This window comes from Narcine bancroftii, chromosome 11, assembly GCF_036971445.1.
Source record: "Narcine bancroftii isolate sNarBan1 chromosome 11, sNarBan1.hap1, whole genome shotgun sequence".
Taxonomy (NCBI): Eukaryota; Metazoa; Chordata; class Chondrichthyes; order Torpediniformes; family Narcinidae; genus Narcine; species Narcine bancroftii.
The window spans coordinates 67,852,865-67,875,501 of record NC_091479.1 but is presented as its reverse complement, the minus strand read 5'-3'; the positions used below and the strand labels follow the sequence as shown (position 1 = coordinate 67,875,501).

The 22,637-nt window shown below is 43.5% G+C and overlaps 1 protein-coding gene across 1 annotated transcript; it reads right to left on the bottom strand.

Annotated features, from left to right (window-relative positions):
- Positions 1 to 10,205: 10,205 nt before the first annotated feature.
- On the bottom strand, positions 10,206 to 22,637 carry mrps33 (mitochondrial ribosomal protein S33). Its single transcript, XM_069903215.1, has 3 exons — positions 22,578 to 22,637; positions 16,101 to 16,347; positions 10,206 to 11,332 (listed from the first exon to the last, which is right to left on the bottom strand). Exons 2-3 carry the CDS (start codon positions 16,313 to 16,315, stop codon positions 11,227 to 11,229), a joined length of 321 nt encoding a protein of 106 aa, XP_069759316.1. The 5' UTR covers positions 16,316 to 16,347; positions 22,578 to 22,637; the 3' UTR covers positions 10,206 to 11,226.

Sequence of the window (22,637 nt, the reverse complement as noted above, 5' to 3'; positions counted from 1 at the left end):
GTGAAATCTGCATTATTCATTGGTATCGCTTCACTTTTATTTGCATTGATCTTGTACCCCGATACTTCTCCATATTCCTTCAATTTCTTATGTAATTCTTTTATTGATAATTCTGGTTCTGTTAAGTATACTATGACATCATCTGCAAATAGACTGATTTTATATTCCTTCTCTTTTATTTTTATCCCTCTTATTTTATTTTCTGTTCTTATCAGTTCTGCCAAGGGTTCTATAGCTAATGCAAACAGTGAGGGAGATAGTGGACATCCCTGCCTAGATGACCTGCTTAATTTAAATTGGTTTGATATATATCCATTTACTGTCACCTTTGCCAATGGTCCCTTATACAATGTTTTAATCCAATTAATATATTTCTCTGGTAGGTTGAACCTCTGCAGTACTTTAAATAAATAATTCCATTCTACTCTATCAAAGGCTTTCTCTGGGTCTAAGGCAACCGCCACTGTTGGCGTCTTGTTTCCTTGTACTGCATGGATTAAGTTAATGAACACAGATATTGTCCGTTGTTCGTCTTTTATTAATAAATCCAGTTTGATCTAGTTTTACTATTTTTGGTACACAGTCGGCCATTCTGTTTGCTAATAGTTTAGGTATTATCTTATAATCTGAGTTAAGTAGAGATATTGGTCTTTACGATGCTGATGTTAGTGGATCTTTCCCCATCTTTGGTATTACGTAATTATTGCTATTTTGCATGAATCTGGCATGTTTTGTGTTTCTTCAATCTGGTTCATTACTTCCAGGAGAGGAGGAATTAATAAGTCTTTAAATGTTTTATAGAATTGTATTGGGAGCCCGTCCTCTCCTGACGTTTTATTGTTCGGGTAGTTTTTAAAAATATATCCTGTATTTCCTCTATTTCAAGTGATTTTATCAATTTGTTTTGTTCCTCTTCTTGCAATTTCGGTAGTTCAATTTTAGCTAGAAACTCATCTACTTTGTCTTCTTTCCCTTCATTCTCAGTTCGATATAATTGCTCATAGAATTCCTTGAAGTTTTCATTGATCTCTGTTGGGTTATATTTGTTTGTCCTTTTTCCTTGATGCCAATACTGTTCTTTTAGTTTGTTCTGTTTTAAGCTGCCAAGCTAGTATTTTGTGCATTTTTCTCCTAGCTCATAATATTTCTGCTTTGTCTTCATTATGTTCTTCTCCACTTTGTACGTTTGTAGTTTTTCGTATTTTATTTTTTTGTCTGCCAATTCTCTTCCTTTTGTTGTACCTTCCCTTGTTCCTAGTTCTTTTTCTGTACTTGCTATTTCCCTTTCCAGCTGTTCTATTTTCCAATTGTAGTCCTTCTTCATCTTAGTTACATAACTTGTTATCTGCCCTCTGATGAAAGCTTTCATTGCATCCCATAGTATAAATTTATCTTTCACTGATTCCGTATTTATTTCAAAGTACATTTTAATTTGGCACTCAATGAATTCTCTAAAATCCTGTCTTTTAAGTAGCATGGAGTTTAATCTCCATCTATACGTTCTCGGTGGGATGTCCTCCAGCTCTATTGCTAATAACAGGGGTGAGTGATCCGATAACAATCTAGCTTTATATTGTCCTTCACATCTGAAGCACAACCTCTCCATTTTTATATTTAATTCATCTTGCAATAAATAAGACCATTCTGTTAACTTTACTCATTACACACTGTACCTGCCTTTGACAATCATAGATAATATGCTTCTTAACTTTTCCTGCCAAAATAACAATTTCCATCATGAAACGATCATGCCTTTATTGTTATACACACAAGTACAGTGTACCTAAGCACTGAAATTCTTATTTGCTGCAGCCAAACAGGTACTTTTTATTTAAAAAAGCTTACCCTTATATTAGCTTACCCTTATAAGCTTACCCTTATATTAAATTATATATTATGGAATGGATAGAGGTAATATATATAAAAGGATAGATGGATATTTGCCATTACTATTAGTTCAAGTAAAAAAGTAGTGTTTCAATAGTGCAGACAGGTCTTTGAGGGGTACCAGAGTAGTGTTATGAATAGAGTAGTAAGGAGAGGTTTAAGTCCCCAATTGCTAATGGAAAAATACTGTTCTTGAACCTACAGGTATTGCACTTCAGGCTTCTGTACTTTCCACCTGAAGATAGCAGTGAGATGTTATGACTGTGGTGATGGAGGTCTTTTATGCAGCACCTCACATAGATGTCTTCCATGGATAGGAAGTCGGAGCCTATGATGGATATGGCTCTATTTGCTACTTTCTGCAGCTTTTTGTGTTCTTTGGCACTCGAATTACTAAGCCAGATTGTGATGCAGCCAGTGAATATGCTTTCCATAGTGCACCTGTAGAAGTTTGATAGAGTAATTCGATGGCATGCCAAAGCTCCTCAGACTTCTTAGAAAGTGGAGGCGTTGGTGTTCCTTCTTCATGGTGACCTTGATATGCTGGGTCCAGGAAGAGATCCTCCAATATGTGAACTCCCAGTAACTTGAAAGTACAGTACTCAGAATCACAATCAGAATGTATTATGAACATGTCATGAAAATTGTTGTTTTGTGACAGCATTACAGTGCAAATGTTCCTATAAATTACATTTAAAAAATCAATTAGTGCAAAAGAGAAAGTGCGGTAGTGCCTGTGGTTCATTGTCCATTTGGAAATTAGATGGCAGAGGGGAAGAAGCTGTTTTTGTAACATTGTGTGCTCATCTTCAGGCTCCTGTACCTTCTTCCTGATGGTAGCAGTGTGAAGAGGTCATGGCCATGGTGGTGAGGGTCCTTGAGGATAGAGGATACTTTTTGAAGATGATGCTTCTTGTAGATATCCTTGATGGAGTGAAGACTGATGTCCATGTTGGCTCCCTGTAGTCTTTTCCTAACCTGTGCACTGGCACCTCCATGCCAGAGAGTGATGCAATTGGTCAGAATGCTCTCCATTTCTACACCTGTAGAAATTTGCAGGAGTCTTTGGCAACAGACCAAATCTCCTCGAATTCCTCACAAAGTATAGCTGCTGGTGAGCCTTCTTGTGGTTTCGTCAACTTGGAGGTCCTAGGATAGATCTTCAGAGATATTGACGCCCAGAAATTTGAAATTCTGAACCCTTTCCTCTGCTGACCCCTCGATGAGGACTGGTTCATGTTCTCTTGACTTCCCCCTCCTGAAGTCCACAATCAGCTCCTAAGTTTTTCTAACCTTGAGTGCAAGGTTATTGTTGTGACACCACTTATCTATCTCACTCTTGTACACTTTCTCATCACTGTCTGTGATTCAGCTGATGACCACGGTGTCATCAGTAAATTTGAAGATGGCCACACAGTCATAGGTGTAGAGTGAGTAGAACAGTGGGCTAAGGACGCATCCTTGAGATGCGTCTGTGTTGATTATCAGTGAGGAGGAGACAAACTGATTCTCTATGGCACTGTCCCATCAATTCAGACGGGTCCCTTGGCCTCCCCTTCCTAAAATCAACAATACACTCCCTGGCCTTGTTCAAAAGTAAATCACGAAAATCTATAGACACCATGGTTGAAAAATCTGGAGAAACTCAACAGTGTCCTTTATATAGCAACGGAAAAAATACATAACTGACGTTTCGGGCTTGAGCCCTTAGGGCAAGAATTTGACCTGCTGAGTTTCTCCAGCTTTTTGTGTTTTTACCCTGGTCTTGTTCACATTGAAGTAAGACAGTTGCTTTGCAGCTATGTAAAACTTTGGTTAGGCTGTACATGGAATACTGTGTGCAATTCTGATGGCCCCATTACAGAAAGGTACCGGATGCGGTACCAGAATGGAGGACCATCGCCTTCCCAAGATCGTGTTATATGGCGAGCTCTCCACTGGCCACCGTGACAGAGGTGCACCAAAGAAAAGGTACAAGGACTGCCTAAAGAAATCTCTTGGTGCCTGCCACATTGACCACCGCCAGTGGGCTGATAACGCCTCAAACCGTGCATCTTGGCGCCTCACAGTTTGGCGGGCAGCAACCTCCTTTGAAGAAGACCGCAGAGCCCACCTCACTGACAAAAGGCAAAGGAGGAAAAACCCAACACCCAACCCCAACCAACCAATTTTCCCTTGCAACCGCTGCAATCGTGTCTGCCTGTCCCGCATCGGACTTGTCAGCCACAAATGAGCCTGCAGCTGACGTGGACTTTTTACCCCCTCCATAAATCTTCGTCCGCGAAGCCAAGCCAAAGAAAAGAAAAGATTACAGAAAGGATGTGGAGGCTTTGGAAAGGATACAGAAGAGATTTACTGGGATGTTGCCTGGCTTAGTGAGTATGAATTATGAGGAGAGATTGGCCAAATCTGGGTTGTTTTCTCAGAAGTGTAGGAGGCTGAAGGATGACTTGATGGAGGTGTAGAAAATCATGTGAGGCATTGATAGGTCAGAATGTTTTTTCCCAAGGTAAATGCATCAGACACTAGACATATGTTTAAGGTGAGAGGGAGGAAGTTTAAGGGAAATGCACAGGGGCAAATATTTTACAGTGTGGTGGGTACCTGGAATGGGTTGCCAGGGATAGTGGTGGAAATAGCAGCATTTAAGAGGCTTCTAGGCATTCCTCTATCCCCTTCTTAATAATGAATTGGATAGATAGATAGTTATCAAATGCAAACAGCAGAGATTGCGTTTAATTTGAGCATCATTCGATGCAGACACATGGACTGAAGGGCATGTCTAGTGCTGTACTGTTTGATGATGGTACTGTTATAGGGTTCATTAAGGAGTTGGGTGGCTGCAGGAAAGAAAGCTGTTGAGCTGATGGAAATATGAGTTTACTGTCAGATACACAAGTACAGTGGCACCAACATTTTTACTTGCTATTGGCACATAAGATACACAATAAAAGTATATATTAAACTATGCCATGAGACTGAAAAAGAGGTGAGAAATATAAAAGGATAACTAAATATTCACAGTTGCACTCATTGCAAACAAATATAATGTTTCAATTGTGCAAACAATATTTTTAGTCTTCGAATAGATTATAGTTAGGGTATTACAGAGAGGTTTGAGAGCCTCACAGCTTACTGTGTATAAAAAACCTGTTCCTCACCTTAGAGATTCCAGGCTTCTGTACTTAATGCTTATAGGCGGCTGCAAGAAGAGATTGTGAACAGGGTGATGGGGAGCAGGTGAGAGCACAGGTGCAGGAAATAAATGAGATAATCAAGAGCTCTGTTGACTATGACAAAGAAGAATCCATGTTTCAGGATAAGTAATAATGTCAGAGATAGGGGAACTGGAAGAACCAGAGTCCTTTTGTGCTGAGCCTATCCTCTGTAATAGAGGCAGAGAGATCCAGAAAGCAAAGGGAAGTGTCAGGGAATGAACACAAGATTTAGATTTATTAACACATGTACCAAGATACAGTGAAAAGCTTAGTTTGGCGTGCTATTTAGGCAGTTAGCATGGCATTTAGCATAACGCTATTACAATGCCAGCGACCGGGTTTGAATCTGTTGCTGTCTGTAAGGAATATGTACGTTCTCCCTGTGATTTGCATTGGTTTTCTACGGGTGCTCCTGTTTCCTCCAACCCTCCAAAACGTACAAGGTTGAGAGGTATTTAGGTGGCACAAGTTTAATGGACTGGAAGGTCCTTATACTGGAAAGGAACTTGAACTTGAGAGGCCTCTGTGGCCACACTAACTGTCTTGGGTCTGGTACCATTGTGCTCTCCATGGATGAACCAGCCTCTGCCACTGCAACTACTTCTCTTATCCTCCCAGCCACCGGCTCTCCTGCAGTTGCTTCAACTGCAGCAGCCATAACCATCACACAAGTTTAAATTCCTCCTGAGCAGATGGGGGGAGGTAAGCAATGCTGTGCCCCATCCTGGCGTTGATCCAGTTGCCAAATCTGCCACCACTCTGTGGAGTTGAGACTGCCCCATGCTCTCTCAGTTGGCTGGCAAGTTGCCAGCAGGAGGAAGATTGAGAAAAAATGATGAACTTTTCAAGCTGGTACAAGTGGAAGGAGCATCTCTGATGGGGGGGGGGGGGGGGGAGGAGTTGTGGGGTCCAAGTGGGACTGAGATAAAGATTGTTCCACGACAAGCAAAAAATGAGTGTAACTTGGGCCCATCCTAGTTCTCACTGCAGCAACTCAGGAACATGTGGAGCAACTCATTGGGGCAAGCAGCATCCACATCTGCCCTGGCCCTCTCCACAAGATGCAACAAGGACTGGATTCCCCTTGTCTTCACCTACCACCCCAGCAGCCTCTGCATCCAACATATTATCCTCTGCAATTCCTCCACCTACAATGTGATCCCACCCTCAGAACACATCTTCCCCACTTTCACAGTGACTGCTTCTTTTGGGACTCCCTGATCCCTTCTCATTACCATATTTGATGGCATATAAGACCCACTTTTTTTCCAAACAATTGGCTCAAAAATATCCCATGGGTCTTATATGCGAAGTTGAACTTAGCCCCCCCACCAGCAGCACTGACCATGCTTTCTGGAGCTGCTGCCGCCACTCATTCCCTGATGAGACAGTCGCCCACAACAGCAGCGCTGACTGTTCTTTCCGGAGCTGCCGCTCACTTCCCTGCTGAAAAGGCTGACCACTGTAGCCCCCACCAGCAGCTCAAGAAATGTTGGAGGAAACCGTTCACCAACTTAACTGTAAATACACTAAAAATTTCTTAATATTCCCTGCTGAAACGGGGTGGGGGGGGGGAATGGGGTAGGTGGAGGTCTTATATGCCATAAATATAGTAATCATCTCCCTTGGCACCTACCCCTGTGACTGCAGGAAATGCTATACTAGCAGCCACACTCCTCCCTCACCACCATTCAGGGCCCCAAACAATCCTTCCAAGTGAAGCAACACTTCACTTGTGAATCTGCAGGGGCCAGCTACCACTGCTCCTGTTGTGGCCTCCTTTACCTCAGAGAGACTGGCTTCAGAGAGACTGGATGCAGATGGGGAGATTATTTTGTTGAGCACCTTAGTTCTGTTTGCTGCAATAACAGGGACTTCCCTGTAGCCAACCATTTAAATTCCATGTCCCATTCTGACACTAACATGTCCCCCCATGGCCTCATGCATTGCCAAACTAAGGCCATCCACAAACTGGAGGAACAACACTGAATAATCTGGGAACTCTCCAACCAGGTGACATTAATATTCAGATATGTTGTAACTTTTTTTCAGCCATGTGCAAGTTGCCAATTGGTTCTTTAATTCTTGCAGAGTTGGTTGCCACATGAAGTCTTCCATTCCAGAACATGGGAGATTACAGGTGGCACAGTTGGAGTAGTGGTCAACACCCTGCCATTATAGCACCAGCAATTGGGACAGGGGTTTGAATCCTGATGCTGTCTGCAAGGAATTTGTACATTCCCTCCTTGTCTGTGTGGGCTTTCCCCGAGGGCTCCAGTTTCCTCCCACCATTTGAAACATACCAAGGGTGCAGGTTAATTGGGTATAATTGGGCAGCACTGACTCATGGGCCAAAATTTTTTATTTTGCTGTATGTCTAAAATTTTTTTTAAATGTCTTCCTTCTTCAAAAAATGTGGCTTCCCCTCTACTGCCATCAACTCAGCCGACACCCTCATTTCTTCTATTTTCTGCACGTGCCCTGGCCCTCTCCACAAGATGCAACAAGGACAGGATTCCCGTTGTCTTCACCTACCACCCCAGTAGCCATTTCTGTTAGGCTCCTCCCCATCTCTCTTTCCCTATTACTCCTTTCCTCAAGATCCCCATCCCCTTCTCTCCCTATTCAGAGATACCCCCCTTCTCCCTCTCACTTCAGCTTTCTTCTGTCCTGCCCTCCTCCCCTGATCCTTTTTCCCTCCTCCCCCTACATTTTAATCCAGACAGCTACACATTTTTTGCTCATACCTTGACGTTGGTTACCCTATACTTCCTATAGACGCTGTGTGACCTGCTGAATTTCTCCAGTACATTTCAGTACTGCACTACAATCGCAGCGTCTGCAGACTTTCCTGATTTACTAAATAAGCACCCCTGTTGCCTTCAATTTGATCTTAACTGCTTCTCTTTCACAGATGCTGCCTGACCTGCTGGGTGCTTCCAGCACTTACTGTTTTTGTTAAATACAGTTAGAAGGGAAACAAGCCTATATTTTTAACTTCTCCCTTTCTCTTCTAAAGCAAGGTATACAACTCTTAAAAACACACCAACTGTCTAGTAACTCGCTGTAACAGAAATGTACTGCCTGGCTGACTGAGTTTGAACAATTTGCCAATCCTATTATTGGAAACTACTCCCACAGGGTCCAATTAAGGTTTTCTGTGAGTTGGGTGTCTGCCTTGCACAGAAAATAGACCAACAGATCACAGTCAGTTAAGGTGCTGTGGAAGAATGTCTGCTATAAAGCACAGGTATTCTCAAGTTAAATTCAGGCCAAATGCAAAGACGAAGATGAACCATCTGCTGAGGGGGAAGCATGAGTGTTAATTACATATTTAGAGAAGATGCACTGTACTGTAGGGACAGATCATAATTTGTGTTGTTATTGTCTGTGAAATTAAACCATTAGATTGATATGAATTGTTTGCTTCTCCAATGTCTCTCCTGTATTAGAAAACTTAGTGAAAACATACTATCCCAGTTGACATGGGATTCAGATGTGTGTGTTGACCCTACAATGTGATGGCACAAAACCACACTGGTAGATATCCAAGGCCCTAAACTCATCATACCTCTCTGCATGCAATGCTCAGTGTCTCTGTCCAACCTTCTCAACCGCAATACTGCTTTCCACTTCATTGCCATTCTCCCTTTCACTGGTCAGCCTCTATGTTCACCCCATGGGCGTACCCATCTTCGAAGAAAATCAGAGCTGGGCCAGACACCAGAAAAGCATTTTTATTCTTGAGATGTGGACGCTGTTGGTCAGACGAGCAGTTATTGGTCACCTCCACTTGCTGTAAGTGGTGGTGTGATTTCTGCTCTAATGATTGATAGCTGAGTAGTTTTCTCAGTCATATCAGACAGTGTTAAGAACATCGTGGGACTGGTGCCTTAAGCAGACACGATGGGTAAGAACTGCAGGCTTCTTTCCCTCAAAGATGTTTGGAAACAAGAAAATATTCAGCAACTTGCATTCATGTTTCAACAGTTCATTCTTACTTAGATACCAAATATTTACTTCTGTAATCTTCAAATTGTTAAATTTGCACTGAGCATATTTTTGAGCCATACAGCACAGAAAAGGCCCTTTGACCCAGCTTGTCCATGGCAAACAAGTTAAAACTCTGGGCTAAACCCATTTGCCTGCATTCACTGGACTTTTAGTCCATCCCCTCTGATACTGGTCCAGCCCAGCAACATGAAAACTATATTTCAATACTCCTTTGGAATGAATTGATAAAATGAAGTGGTTTAATGTAATTGGGTGAGATGAAGAAATGAGTTAAGTGAGGTTCTGAGAAATTATGGCGAAGAGAATGGTCAATTGCTTGAGGAGATTAGAAGCTATCTGGGATGGCATGCTTCTCTCGGCTCTTTGGTTAAAGTCGTTGAGATGACAAAGACAGGTCATGTTTAACTGAAAGAGAACACTTCACTATCTCTTTTCACAAATAGTGAGTTAGTTCAAGTGATTAGTTAAAACTCTTGTAATATGTTTACACCCACTCATTGAGAAAAAGCTGAGACTGAACTTAAATGATTGAAACTCATGCTGCCCAATTAACCTACCATCTCTGAATGCGTTGGAGGGTGGAAGGAAACCAGAATGCCTGGAGAAAGCCCATGCAGATCATTACAAACTCCTTACAGATAATGCCAGATTCGAACCCGGGTTGCTGGCACTGGAATATCATTGTGCTAACCGTACTTTCCATCATCATGATCAACTGATGAAATGCTAGAACATGTCTTGACCTCATGACCCTTAAATGGCTGGATAAGGGAAAAATACACCGTAGTGTTGAAAACCCATGGCTCTTCTGGAAGGAGCCTTTGGGAAACAGAAGTATTGGATTTGACCAGGAAACATAAGGAGCCACCACTCGGTCTTGGCTCCCAGTTGGATCATTCACTTGGTGTTTGTGCTACCTCATCCAAGGAACATGTCATCAATGGCAAAGAACTGTAAAGGGGAAACGGAAAACTTGTTGTATGTATTGTTGGAACCTTACCTGACTCCTTCACGTTGTATCATTCAAATCCTACATTCAATGGGTCTTCAATATCCCAGCTAACAGAAGGATACAAGGCAACCCAACACATTTCAGCATTTATTGTAACGCCAAGCCACCTGCTGTATTTCCATCACATTCCAGTGATGTGAGATGTCCCCGGTGAGAGTTCACTAATCCAGTTACATTCGGTTATAAGCCAGCTATAAACTGCCATGAATCTCATTCCAGTGTGCAGCTGTAACACACGGAACTATTCCAGATGGTAAGAAGTTCAAAAGTCTACATCAGAATCCACGGTGCTTCTTGAGCACATTAAAGCTAACACTCTACTACTCTTGTACACTCAGTGGTGAACATTGATGTGTCTTGTCAATCAGGAACCAAATTAAACTCATGGTTGAAGGGACAATGAGAAGGGTAGTGGAGTGGAAGAGGGAAAGGTGAAACAAGATCCATGTCATGTGTCACCTAGAGCCACACAACTGAAATTGGCCCAGCAGCATTATCAGATGAGGATTGTTCTATCAGTGGTACTGTTAATCAGTGCTCCCTCACCCAGCATTTTTTCCCTGTTTACTCCCATATGTCAGCTGTGCTTAACAGTCTGGTCAAATGTTGCCGTGACAATGGATTAGATCATTATCTTTATTCCTATTCTCAAAACCATTGTTTTAAACTGAAGAGGGGGGAAGGGTGGGGTCTGATTCCATGGCCTTCACTTGCCTTCCACTGCTTTGTCCCCGAGGGAACATGGGCTGTGAATATTTCTGGACTACTGCTCTACCGGCAGGCATCATCCCAATATTAATCCCACCCAGTGCCAATTTCTATCTCACTGATTAGCGATCATAAACTCTTTCAGATATGACATCTAACTCCAGCAGCCCTCAATTTTAGCACCCAGGCGAGATTTTTTTCAATCAATGATCAGGAATCGAAGCTGACAGCTTCCCCTTTCCCTGGTTTAATACTCCCAATCAACTGGATCAGCAGGGCATGGGTAATTTGGCTGAAATTTGTGCCTTAAATTCAGACTTTGTTGCTTTTGAGAACCAGTTAGGCAAGCACAACTGGCCAGAGGGCGAGCCTGTAGTCTGACCAGACCTATTTCTTCTTCATGGCTCGCTTCCCTTCTCCTTTCTTTGGCTTCCCTTTGCCTCGCAACTTCCTGAGCCGCTTCATTTCATCTTTGAAATCTTCATGCTCGTCTCTGTGGGGACACAAATATAGACATTGTCAAACACCTCCTGGTGGGTTGCAAGAGATTGTTCTGATCTCACATCATGACTCTGGTCAGAACACCAACTCAATTCTCCATCATTTTGCATTTAATTACATAATATTTTAACCTCTCATCACCTTTCCCTCTTCTAAGTCTAATGAGTTTAGGCCCAACCTCCATCTGTCTTCATCTCTTCATCTGTCTACCCTCCAACCCAGCAATCACTCAAGAGAATCTTCTCAGAATCAGAATTCATTGTCATGAACAAGTCATGAAATTTGGTGCTTTGCGGGAGTTTCACAGTGCAAACATTCATATTTTTATCATTTTACAACATTACCATAAAAAATAAAAACAGTGTATGAAAAGTAAGGCAGTGTCTTTGGTTCATTGATTATTCAGGAATCTGATGGCAGCAAGGAAGAAGCTGTCCTTGTGCTATTGAGTGCTCGTCTTTAGGCTCCTGTACCTTTTCCCTGATGGTAGCAGAGTGAAGAGGGCATGGCCTGGGTGGTGCGGGTCTTTGAGGATAGAGGCTGCTTATTTAAGACACCATCTCATGTAGATGTCCTTGATGGAGTGAAGCCTGGTGCCTGTGATGTCGCAGGCTGAGTTAACAACCCTCTGCAATTTTTTCTTGTCCTGAGAGCTGGCGCCCCCATACCAGGCACTGATGCAACCAGCCAGAATGCTCTCCACGGTACACTTGTAGAAGTTTACAAGAGTCTTTGGTGACATCCTGAATCTCCTCAGGCACTTCAGAAAGTATAATTGCTGGAGAGCATTCTTTGTGATTGTATCAATGTGGAGGCTCCAGGACAGATCCTCAGAGATGTTGACACCCAGGAATTTGAAGTTCTTGCCCTCTCCACTACTGAGCCCTCGATGAGACTGGGTCGTGTTCCCCTGACTTCCTCCTGAATTCCACCATCATCTCCTTGGTTTTGCTAATCTTGAGCTCAAGATTGTTGTCATTACTTCATTCAACGAGCTGATCTATCTCCCTCCTGTACGCTTCCTCATTTCTCTGCACTGCCTTCAGTACAACTTTATCCTTCCTGGAACACAAAACTGCATGTGGTACTCCAGGTGGGGTCTCACCAGCAACCTGTTAAGTTGCTTCATACTCTCTCTATAATAAAGGGCAACATACCACTAGTGTTCCCGATTATGTGGTGAACCTATGTGCCAACCCACGTACCAGGATCCCAGATCCCTTTGTACTTTACTTTATACTTTGGCTTGGCTTTGCGGATGAAGATTTATGGAGGGGTAATGTCCATGTCTGCTACAGGCTCGTTTGTGGCTAACAAGTCCGATGCGGGACAGGCAGACACGGTTGCAGCGGTTGCAAGGGAAAATTGGTTGGTTGGGGTTGGGTGTTGGGTTTTTCCTCCTTTGTCTTTTGACAGTGAGGTGGGCTCTGCGGTCTTCTTCAAAGGAGGTTGCTGCCCGCCGAACTGTGAGGCGCCAAGATGCAAGGTTTGAGGCGATATCAGCCCACTGGCGGTGGTCAATGTGGCAGGCACCAAGAGCTTTCTTTAGGCAGTCCTTGTACCTCTTCTTTGGTGCACCTCTGTCACAGTGGCCCATGGAGAGCTCGCCATATAACACGATCTTGGGAAGGCGATGGTCCTCCATTCTGGAGACGTGACCTACCTAGCGCAGTTTGATTTTCAGCAGCGTGGATGCTGTCGGCCTCTGCCATCTCGAGTACTTCGACGTTGGAGATGAAGTCGCTCCAATGAATGTTGAGGATGGAGCGGAGACAACGCTAGTGGAAGCATTCTAGGAGCCGTAGGTGATCCCAGTAAAGGACCCATGATTCGGAGCCGAACAGGAGTGTGGGTATGACAACGGCTCTGTATACATTAATCTTTGTGAGGTTTTTCCGTTGGTTGTTTTTCCAGACTCATTTGTGTAGTCTTCCAAAGGCGCTATTTGCCTTGGCGAGTCTGTTGTCTATCTCGTTGTCGATCCTACAACATTTTACAGCCAGGTTACATTCAACATTCTTCCTTTAAAAGTGAGTAAAGTCACATCTGTGATCTGTCTGCCAACTTCCTGCCCACTTACTTAACCTATCTCTATCCCTCTGCAGGCTCGTGTCCTCCTCACACGTATCATTGCATCATCAGCAAACCTGGTCACAGTTCCTTCATCCAAGTCCATTACAAATTGAATGAACATAAGACACAGGAGGCCACGGGTGCCTCAACATTTTGGGTTGAAAGGGAAGAAATAAGATTGCCAGAGTATAGCAGCAGTATGTAGTGGGTGGGATGGAGGCTGGTCGGTGATAGGTGGAACTAGATGGGGAGGGGATGATGGCAGATGAAGCTAATTGGGAGAGGGGTTGGACAGAGGTTTATAGGTAATAGGGAGAAGATGATGGGTACATAGAGCCAGGTGGGTGGTGAGTGGTTAATAGATGGTAGGTGATAGGTGGAACCATATTGCGGGTTGTGGGGGGGGGGGGGAGAACAAGGACAATGAATAAAGGGAGAAGAAAATACACTGAAACCTCATTAGAACGCGATTTCTTAATCCGTGGAATCGCTTATAGTGCGGGTATCTTTGGACTCCAAACTTTGCAAATTTTGAAAGATAGATGAATGGAAAAAAGGATGGGTTTGACAGATTATTGCTCTCAAAATCTGTTTCTTTGATCAAGATGACAAAGGGAACCAATGGAAATTATAAATTAAATACTTAATTTATTTTTAATAGATGTGTTTGACTGACATTTTGTATATTTACAGCTTGAATTTAGTTTCTTTGGAGGTGTTAATCTACATAAATTACCTCCATTATCACAAGTCAATTTACTTCTCACCTATTTAACACTGCGCTTGATCAAATAGTGCCGCATTAATTATACTCTTTTGTTTGGTTCAAGTTGTGAAAATTTAACTGCAAGTATGATCAAGAATCACTACAGATAGCAGATCCTTCGAAAACTGGTAATATTTGGTTTGATTATCCGTGGACACTCTGACATATATGCATCTGTTCCGCAACTCAGCTGTAACGTGGTATGAAATCTTGGATCCCAACTACCGCTTTCTAATCACTTGACAGACAAGTGTGCGTGATAGGAGAACTGTGGGTTACATGAAAATGGAAAATACAACAATAATAAATGCTTTATTTTAGCAGCCTCTATTAGTTTTAGCTTCCTTGTTATGTGGAATAAGCAAAGTGAAATGGCATTGCACAAAGCTACAATGAAGTTTGCAGCTTTGCAATTAAATTTTACAAATTGTACAAAGTGCATAATAATGAACTCTTCATCATCAATCCAAAGATCAGGTCACCATTTTCAATCAGCAGAAATGATGAACACATTCAGCAAACCTGATATAATGAAGCTGGCTTAAATATAGTGGTTTCCTTTATTAAGCCGATTAAACACCCTTATCAATCATGTTTAATGCTAATTTTCTTGGCTAGTGGTTATAGAGATTCCTTGCCATTAGATCTTGCTGCATCACTGAAATCTGGGTGTTGCTACACACTTCCCTTGCAATGAAGTAATAAAATAAACTTGCTTTTTTTGGGGGAAGTATTGCCTGAAACGGGGGTGTTAAAGCAGATCAAATAATAACTTTAAAGAAAGAACTGGCTGAATAATTGAAGGATAAAATTGGCAGGATTAGATTCATAGAATTATATGGCGATCCCAATAGACCCTTCAACCCAATTCATCCGCACTGCTCATTTGTTATTGAATAATCTTGACAATCTTACTTAGTGCTAGGATATTGAGAGACATTATTATCCAATCTCAAACTACAATACTCCGACATTGAAGTTTTACACAAAAGTTTGACTCATATTAGACAAAGTGAGATGGGGAGTTTGAACAGGGAATACAACATGGCACCTCAGATTAGTGCAAGAACTTGCATGAGGAAAAATCACAATGTTTTGTTCTACTGTGCTTCGACATTATGGTGGTGAGTGCACACCTATTCTGCATCTATCTCCATGTGGACCATCCATTGACCCTTCTAATGAAGGAGTAGCTCTGTGATACAGGCCAATGTAAGGTATGAACTGAGCGACCAGTGTCCATCCAATAAGGCACCACATCGAGAGGTAAGGCTAGCACTTTGCACGAGGAGTACAAAACTGGTGGACAGAGAACTGTCATTGCACAACGTGGTTACAGAACTTGAAAAGTGAAGAAAGTGCAGGTTACCAGCACTGGTTACAGGCTTTCAGCCTGAAAGCAACCCTGCCCCTGCATCCTCTGCCTCCTACCACCAAGCCAATTTTGGATCCAATTGGCTGTCTCATCATAGATCCCAAATGTTCAAACGTTTCAGACTAATATACCATGTGGGTCCTCCACAAAGACCTTAATAAATGTAAACTAGATCCATGCCCTTACCTTCATCAATTCTCTTGAAGAGCTTTGAACTCTGTCAATTTTCTTTGTCAACTTTTCAAAAACTTTAGTCAAATTTCTGAGATGTTCACCCACAAACAAAGGACTAAAGTAAAAGAACAATGGAGCAGAACAAATCGATCAAGTCCAGGAGGCTTCATTTCACAATGGACTGATTGATCTTCCTTGTGATGGACCTGAAAAATTCTAGGTTGTAACTTAGACAGAGGGCTGAACCTCTGCATCTGTCACTGTACATTCCTTAACTACACAGTTCATCATTTCCACACTGTCCTGCATCTTGAGTTATGATCACCTGGAAATCAATGCAGCCAAAGACAAGAGAGAAAGAAGCAACTTTACCTGTACAAACCCAGGAATCGTAGCCTCTGCATCAGGGAGTAGTAGTGATTGTGTTGGGGGTACCAATCGTACACATCTTTCCTTAGTGCCAGCGGCTGCTCACTGAAAAGCTTCACCACCTTCATCGACCGGTCATCGGTTGGCCGAACAACATCCTGAAAGATCTGCGCACTCAGGCGCATCATGCGCCATCCATAATTGGACAGCGTTGACATCACAGTGTCTCAATAACAATAGAAGACGGTCTCTATAAAGCAGAACAGTAAAGTAGCAGAAATGGTAGCAATTTTCAGTATTGACAAACATCTCAAGACAAAAACAAACTCCAAAATCTCTCCTTTCCATTCTCAAAAGAAACATTCTACCAACTATGAAATTACCTATATCCATCAGTAGTATACCATCCAGTAATCCAACAAATGTCTCCCATATATTACTTACAGTATACCTTCTGTATTATAGCCCAATGTTATAGTGACAGAGATGTTCTCAAGTTTTGTACCCAGGTTATGATACGTTAAGCAACACACCCAAAATGCAGGCAGGCCAGTAGCATCATAGAAAGCAAAAGACAGTTAATATTAATCAGGAATAATATTTTAACTGTTCTGACCTCAATACTCTCTCACTTATAATACACTGATTAACTTGCCCATCAGTAATGAACCTGTGATACTGACAGACCTGCTCCATGGCACCATATTGTCACACTGTTCAATTAGAAATTAGTAGCCACTATGCCTTTATTATGGCACATTGTGCTCTTGATATAGAGCCCACTACAGTAATAGACCTGTCCCATAGTTTCAGACTGTCAGATTATAATACTACTGTTGTAAATCTGCCCTAAAGAGCTGTAACCCAGTGGTATACAGCATTGGAGTTATCCTCCACTGTAACCTTGTGTCATGTCGAACATCTGCCTGTTACTGTTCTTGTATATTGCCAAACGTTACATTCACCACCTAAATTAACGAAAGGAGAAGGAAATGAAAAGAATTGACTCAGTGGAATTTCTTGTTTATTTTTATTGAATGACAACATTGTTTGACTGGTTTAATGTATCTTAGATTTTGTACTTTAAATGGATGGGGGGGAGGTAGGGAGGGTGGGATGGGAGGAGGGAGGGGTGGGGAGAAAATGACACTGTATATATTTGAAAAGGAAAATGTATGTATCATGGTCAATGTGGTTTATGGTGTGAAAAATAAAAAATTTAAAAAAAAATAAGGGTACCGATGTACACTGACAAGCTGGCCCAACTGTACTGTAGTAGCCATGCAATACAATGAAAGATCTGCTCATCCACTATATTATTGCCATTATACTCCTGTGTAACCAGTCTTCAGTACAATATTCCAGTGTTACGACAAATTTGTACTCAGTCATCTATACCATTGGTATGCAGGGACAGAACTACACTACAGTACCCTGTTTCCTTTGCATCACACATTAATGGAAGGGATGGCATTAGAAAACTATCAATAGGTGTGACTCTCTTCCATCCAAAGCAACATTGTCCAAACATGCAGCATGAAAGGCAGGCTGAAAAAAAAATATTTATATAGATTTTTTTACACCACATAAATTCCATGAGACTGAATTTTATTCTGTATTCCTTGGGTAGAGCAAGGGCTAAAATTCTGCAATCCAAAGTGCTAAAACGGGGTCAACTCCTGCATCTACATTGTAGAGTGAGAGGAGTCTCCATTATTGTACATTTTTTCTTTGGCTTGGCTTCGCGGACGAAGATTTATGGAGGGGGTAAATGTCCACGTCAGCTGCAGGCTCGTTTGTGGCTGACAGGTCCGATGCGGGACAGGCAGACACGGTTGCAGCGGTTGCAAGGGAAAATTGGTTGGTTGGGGTTGGGTGTTGGGTTTTTCCTCCTTTGTCTTTTGTCAGTGAGGTGGGCTCTGCGGTCTTCTTCAAAGGAGGTTGCTGCCCGCCGAACTGTGAGGCGCCAAGATGTATGGTTTGAGGCGATATCAGCCCACTGGCGGTGGTCAATGTGGCAGGCACCAAGAGATTTCTTTAGGCAGTCCTTGTACCTCTTCTTTGGTGCACCTCTGTCACGGTGGCCCATGGAGAGCTCACCATATAACACGATCTTGGGGAGGTGATGGTTCTCCATTCTGGAGACGTGACCCACCCAGCGCAGCTGGATCTTCAGCAGCGTGGACTCGATGCTGTCGGCCTCTGCCATCTCGAGTACTTCGATGTTAGGGATGAAGTCGCTCCAATGAATGTGGAGGATGGAGCGGAGACAACGCTGGTGGAAGCGTTCTAGGAGCCGTAGGTGATGCTGGTAGAGGGCCCATGATTCGGAGCCGAACAGGAGTGTGGGTATGACAACGGCTCTGTATACGCTTATCTTTGTGAGGTTTTTCAGTTGGTTGTTTTTCCAGACTCTTTTGTGTAGTCTTCCAAAGGCGCTATTTGCCTTGGCGAGTCTGTTGTCTATCTCGTTGTCGATCCTTGCATCTGATGAAATGGTGCAGCCGAGATAGGTAAACTGGTTGACCGTTTTGAGTTTTGTGTGCCCGATGGAGATGTGGGGGGGCTGGTAGCCATGGTGGGGAGCTGGCTGATGGAGGACCTCAGTTTTCTTCAGGCTGACTTCCAGGCCAAACATTTTGGCAGTTTCCGCAAAACAGGACGTCAAGCGCTGAAGAGCTGGCTCTGAATGGGAAACTAAAGCGGCATCATCTGCAAAGAGCAGTTCACGGACGAAGTTTCTCTTGTGTCTTGGTGTGAGCTTGCAGGCGCCTCAGATTGAAGAGACTGCCATCCGTGCGGTACCGGATGTGATTCTGGGAGAATATTCTCGGTGATGCTAGGTATTATTCTATTTAGGAGAATCCTAGCGAAGATTTTGCCTGCAATGGAGAGCAGCGTGATTCCCCTGTAGTTTGAGCAGTCTGATTTCTCGCCTTTGTTTTTGTACAGGGTGATGATGATGGCATCACGAAGGTCCTGAGGCAGTTTTCCTTGGTCCCAACAAAACTTGAAAAACTCATGCAGTTTGACATGCAGAGTTTTGCCGCCAGCCTTCCAGACCTCTAGAGGGATTCCATCCATACCTGCTGCTTTGCCACTTTTCAGTTATTCAATTGCCTTATATGTCTCATCCCGGGTGAGGACCTCATCCAGCTCTAGCCTTATGGGCTGTTGAGGGAGCTGGAGCAGGGCGGAATCTTTGACTGAGCGGTTGGCACTGAAAAGAGATTGGAAGTGTTCTGACCATCGGTTGAGGATGGAGATCTTGTCGCTGAGGAGGACTCTGCCGTCTGAGCTGCGCAGCGGGCTTTGGACTTGGGGTGAGGGGCCATACACAGCCTTTAGAGCCTCGTAAAAATCCCTGAAGTCGCCAATGTCCATGCTGAGCTGGGTTCGCGAGAAATCAGACTGCTCAAACTACAGGGGAATCCCTGTAGAATCACTGCTCTCCATTGCAGGCAAAATCTTCGCTAGGATTCTCCTAAATAGAATAATACCTAGTGTCGCTGAGAATATTCTCCCAGAATCACCGTGCGGCTTTCGCGCAAACAGAGGAACTACTGACATGGTCTTTGCCCTCAGACAGCTCCAAGAAAAGTGCAGAGATCAAAACAAAGGACTCTACATCACCTTTGTTGACCTCACCAAAGCCTTTGACACCGTGAGCAGGAAAGGGCTTTGGCAAATATGAGAGCGCCTCGGATGCCCCCCCAAGTTCCTCAACATGGTTATCCAACTGCACGAAAACCAACAAGGTCGGGTCAGATACAGCAATGAGCTCTCTGAACCCTTCTCCATTAACAATGGCGTGAAGCAAGGCTGCGTTCTCGCACCAACCCTCTTTTCAATCTTCTTCAGCATGATGCTGAACCAAGCCATGAAAGACCTCAACAATGAAGACGCTGTTATTGTACATAAGGACATAAGAAATAGGTGTAGGGAAGGCTACCCGGCCTGTTGAGCCTGCTCCGCCATTCAATAAGATCCCCTACTATATAAAAATCTATCCAATGTTGTCTTAAATATATTTATTGAGGACGATTCCACTGCTTTAATGGCAGAGAATTCCACAGATTCACCACCTTTTGGAAAAAGCAGTACCTCCTCATCTCTGTCCTAAATCTAGTACCCTGAATCGTGAGGCTATGTCCCCTAGATCTCGTCTCACCTACCAGTGGAAACAACTTATCTACTTCTCTTCTCTATGCATTACATCATTTTATACATTTCCATAAGATCCTCTCTCATTCTTTAGAATTCCAGGAAGTGCACTCCCAGATGTCTCATCTCTGGAATCAACCTAGTGAAGCTCTTCTGCCTCAAAGCAAGTATATCCTTCTTCAAGTAAGGAGACCAGAACTCCAAGGAGTACTCCAGATACAGCCTCACCAGTACCTTGTAAAATTGCAGTATAACCTTCCTGCTTCTAAATTCCTTCCTTCCAGTAATGGCCAACATTCCAATGCCTTCTTGATAGCCTGCTAAACCAGCAAACCAACCTTTCGTAATTCATGCACAAGCACTCCAAAGTCCCTCTGCGCAGCAGGATGCTGCAATCACTTGCAATTTAAACAATCATCTGATCTTCATATTACCTTCCAAAGTCGATAACCTCATAGCATTTTTCCTGGACCCAACACACTAATGCCAACATGAAGAAAGCACATCAGCACCTCTACTTCCTCATGCGTTTGCGAAGGTTTGGCATGACACCAGAAACTATGGAAAATTTCTACAGATGTGTAGTGGAAAGTGTGCTGACCAGCTGGATCACGGTCTGTTATGGGGACACCAATACCCCTGAACATAGGGACTCCTACTTATGCACTTTAGTGATTTCTTTAATTCTCTCTGTATTGCACAGGTAATCTGTTTACATTTGTTATCTGTTTACAGTTCTCTGTTTGTTTACATGTGCACATTGTTTACAGTTTTCTTTGCACTACCCATACGTGATCATACTGCCTCACCCACAGAAAAAAGAATCTCAGGGTTGTATGTGATGGCATTTATGTACTCTGACAATAAATCTGATATCTGAATTTATCAACATTGTACTCCATTTGCCAGACTGTTGCCTACTCACTTAACCTATCTATACCTAGCTGCAGAATCTATCTATCCTCTATCCTCTGCGCAATTTGCTTTTCGACTCAATTTAGTTTTGACAGTAAACTTAAATACACTACACTCTGTCTCCTCTTCCAGATTGTTTATATCATGAATAGATGTGGGGCCAGTTCCAACCCCTGCGGCATCCCGCTCACCATCAATTGCCAACCAGAAAAATACCCTATATCCCAACTCTCTGCTTTCTATTGGTTAACCAATCCTCTATCCATGCTAATGCATCACCCCCCCAACTCTATAAAACCTTATCCTATGGATATTGATGCAGCACGTTATCGAACGCCTTCTGGAAATCCAAGTAAATAATGTCTACTGCATCCATTATATGCTCAAAAAAGTCCAGTAAGTTTGTCAAACAGGATCTGGCCTTTGCTGAATCCATGTTGCACTTGCCTGATGGATCCATTTAGTTCCAAATGCCTCACTATTTCTTCTTTAATGATGCTTTAATCATTTTCCCAACTACAGATCTTAAACTAATTGGCCATAGTTCTTTGGCATCCTTTTTTGAACAGTGGTGTTACATATGCCAGCTTCCAGTGCTGCGCCCCAAAGATATAACAAAAAACATGTTCCCTTCCCAGTTAAACCTGTTAAACAATGACAAGAGTCCATGTACCTCAATCACATACAGAGGTCGAAGTGCAATCAGTATTATCCTCCCCAGTCAGGATACTAGATCCCTGTGTAACAGACACCCTAGCCAGGACACTGCATCCCCTGTGTAACAGTTTTCCCAGGTAGGCCCCTGGATCCTCCTGGCACTGGATAGCAGAGTAACAGACGCCCTGTCCTGGAATGGGATCCCTGTACAACAGTCCTCACTGGATCACAGTGCAAGCCTCCTCAGCCCTGGCTTTGTATCCCTGTATAATAATCTCCCTGATCCCAGTACTAGATCCCAGTGTAACAGGCTCCCCAGCCCTGGATCCCTGTATAACAGGCTCCCCAGCCCTGGATCCCTGTATAACAGGCTCCCCAGCCCTGGATCCCTGAATAACAGGCTCCCCAGTCCTGGATCCCCGTACAACAGGCTCCCCAGCCCTGGATCCCTGTATAACAGGCTCCCCAGCCCTGGATCCCTGTATAACAGGCTCCCCAGCCCTGGATCCCTGAATAACAGGCTCCCCAGTCCTGGATCCCCGTACAACAGGCTCCCCAGCCCTGGATCCCTGTATAACAGGCTCCCCAGCCCTGGATCCCTGTATAACAGGCTCCCCAGCCCTGGATCCCCGTACAACAGGCTCCCCAGCCCTGGATCCCTGAATAACAGGCTCCCCCGCCCTGGATCCCTGTATAACAGGCTCCCCAGCCCTGGGAGTGGGTCCTAATGCAACAATACCTCACCTGCCCGTGTACTGGCCCCCACATCCGGCTTCTCAGCATGCGCGTCGCTCTTGTGCGTCC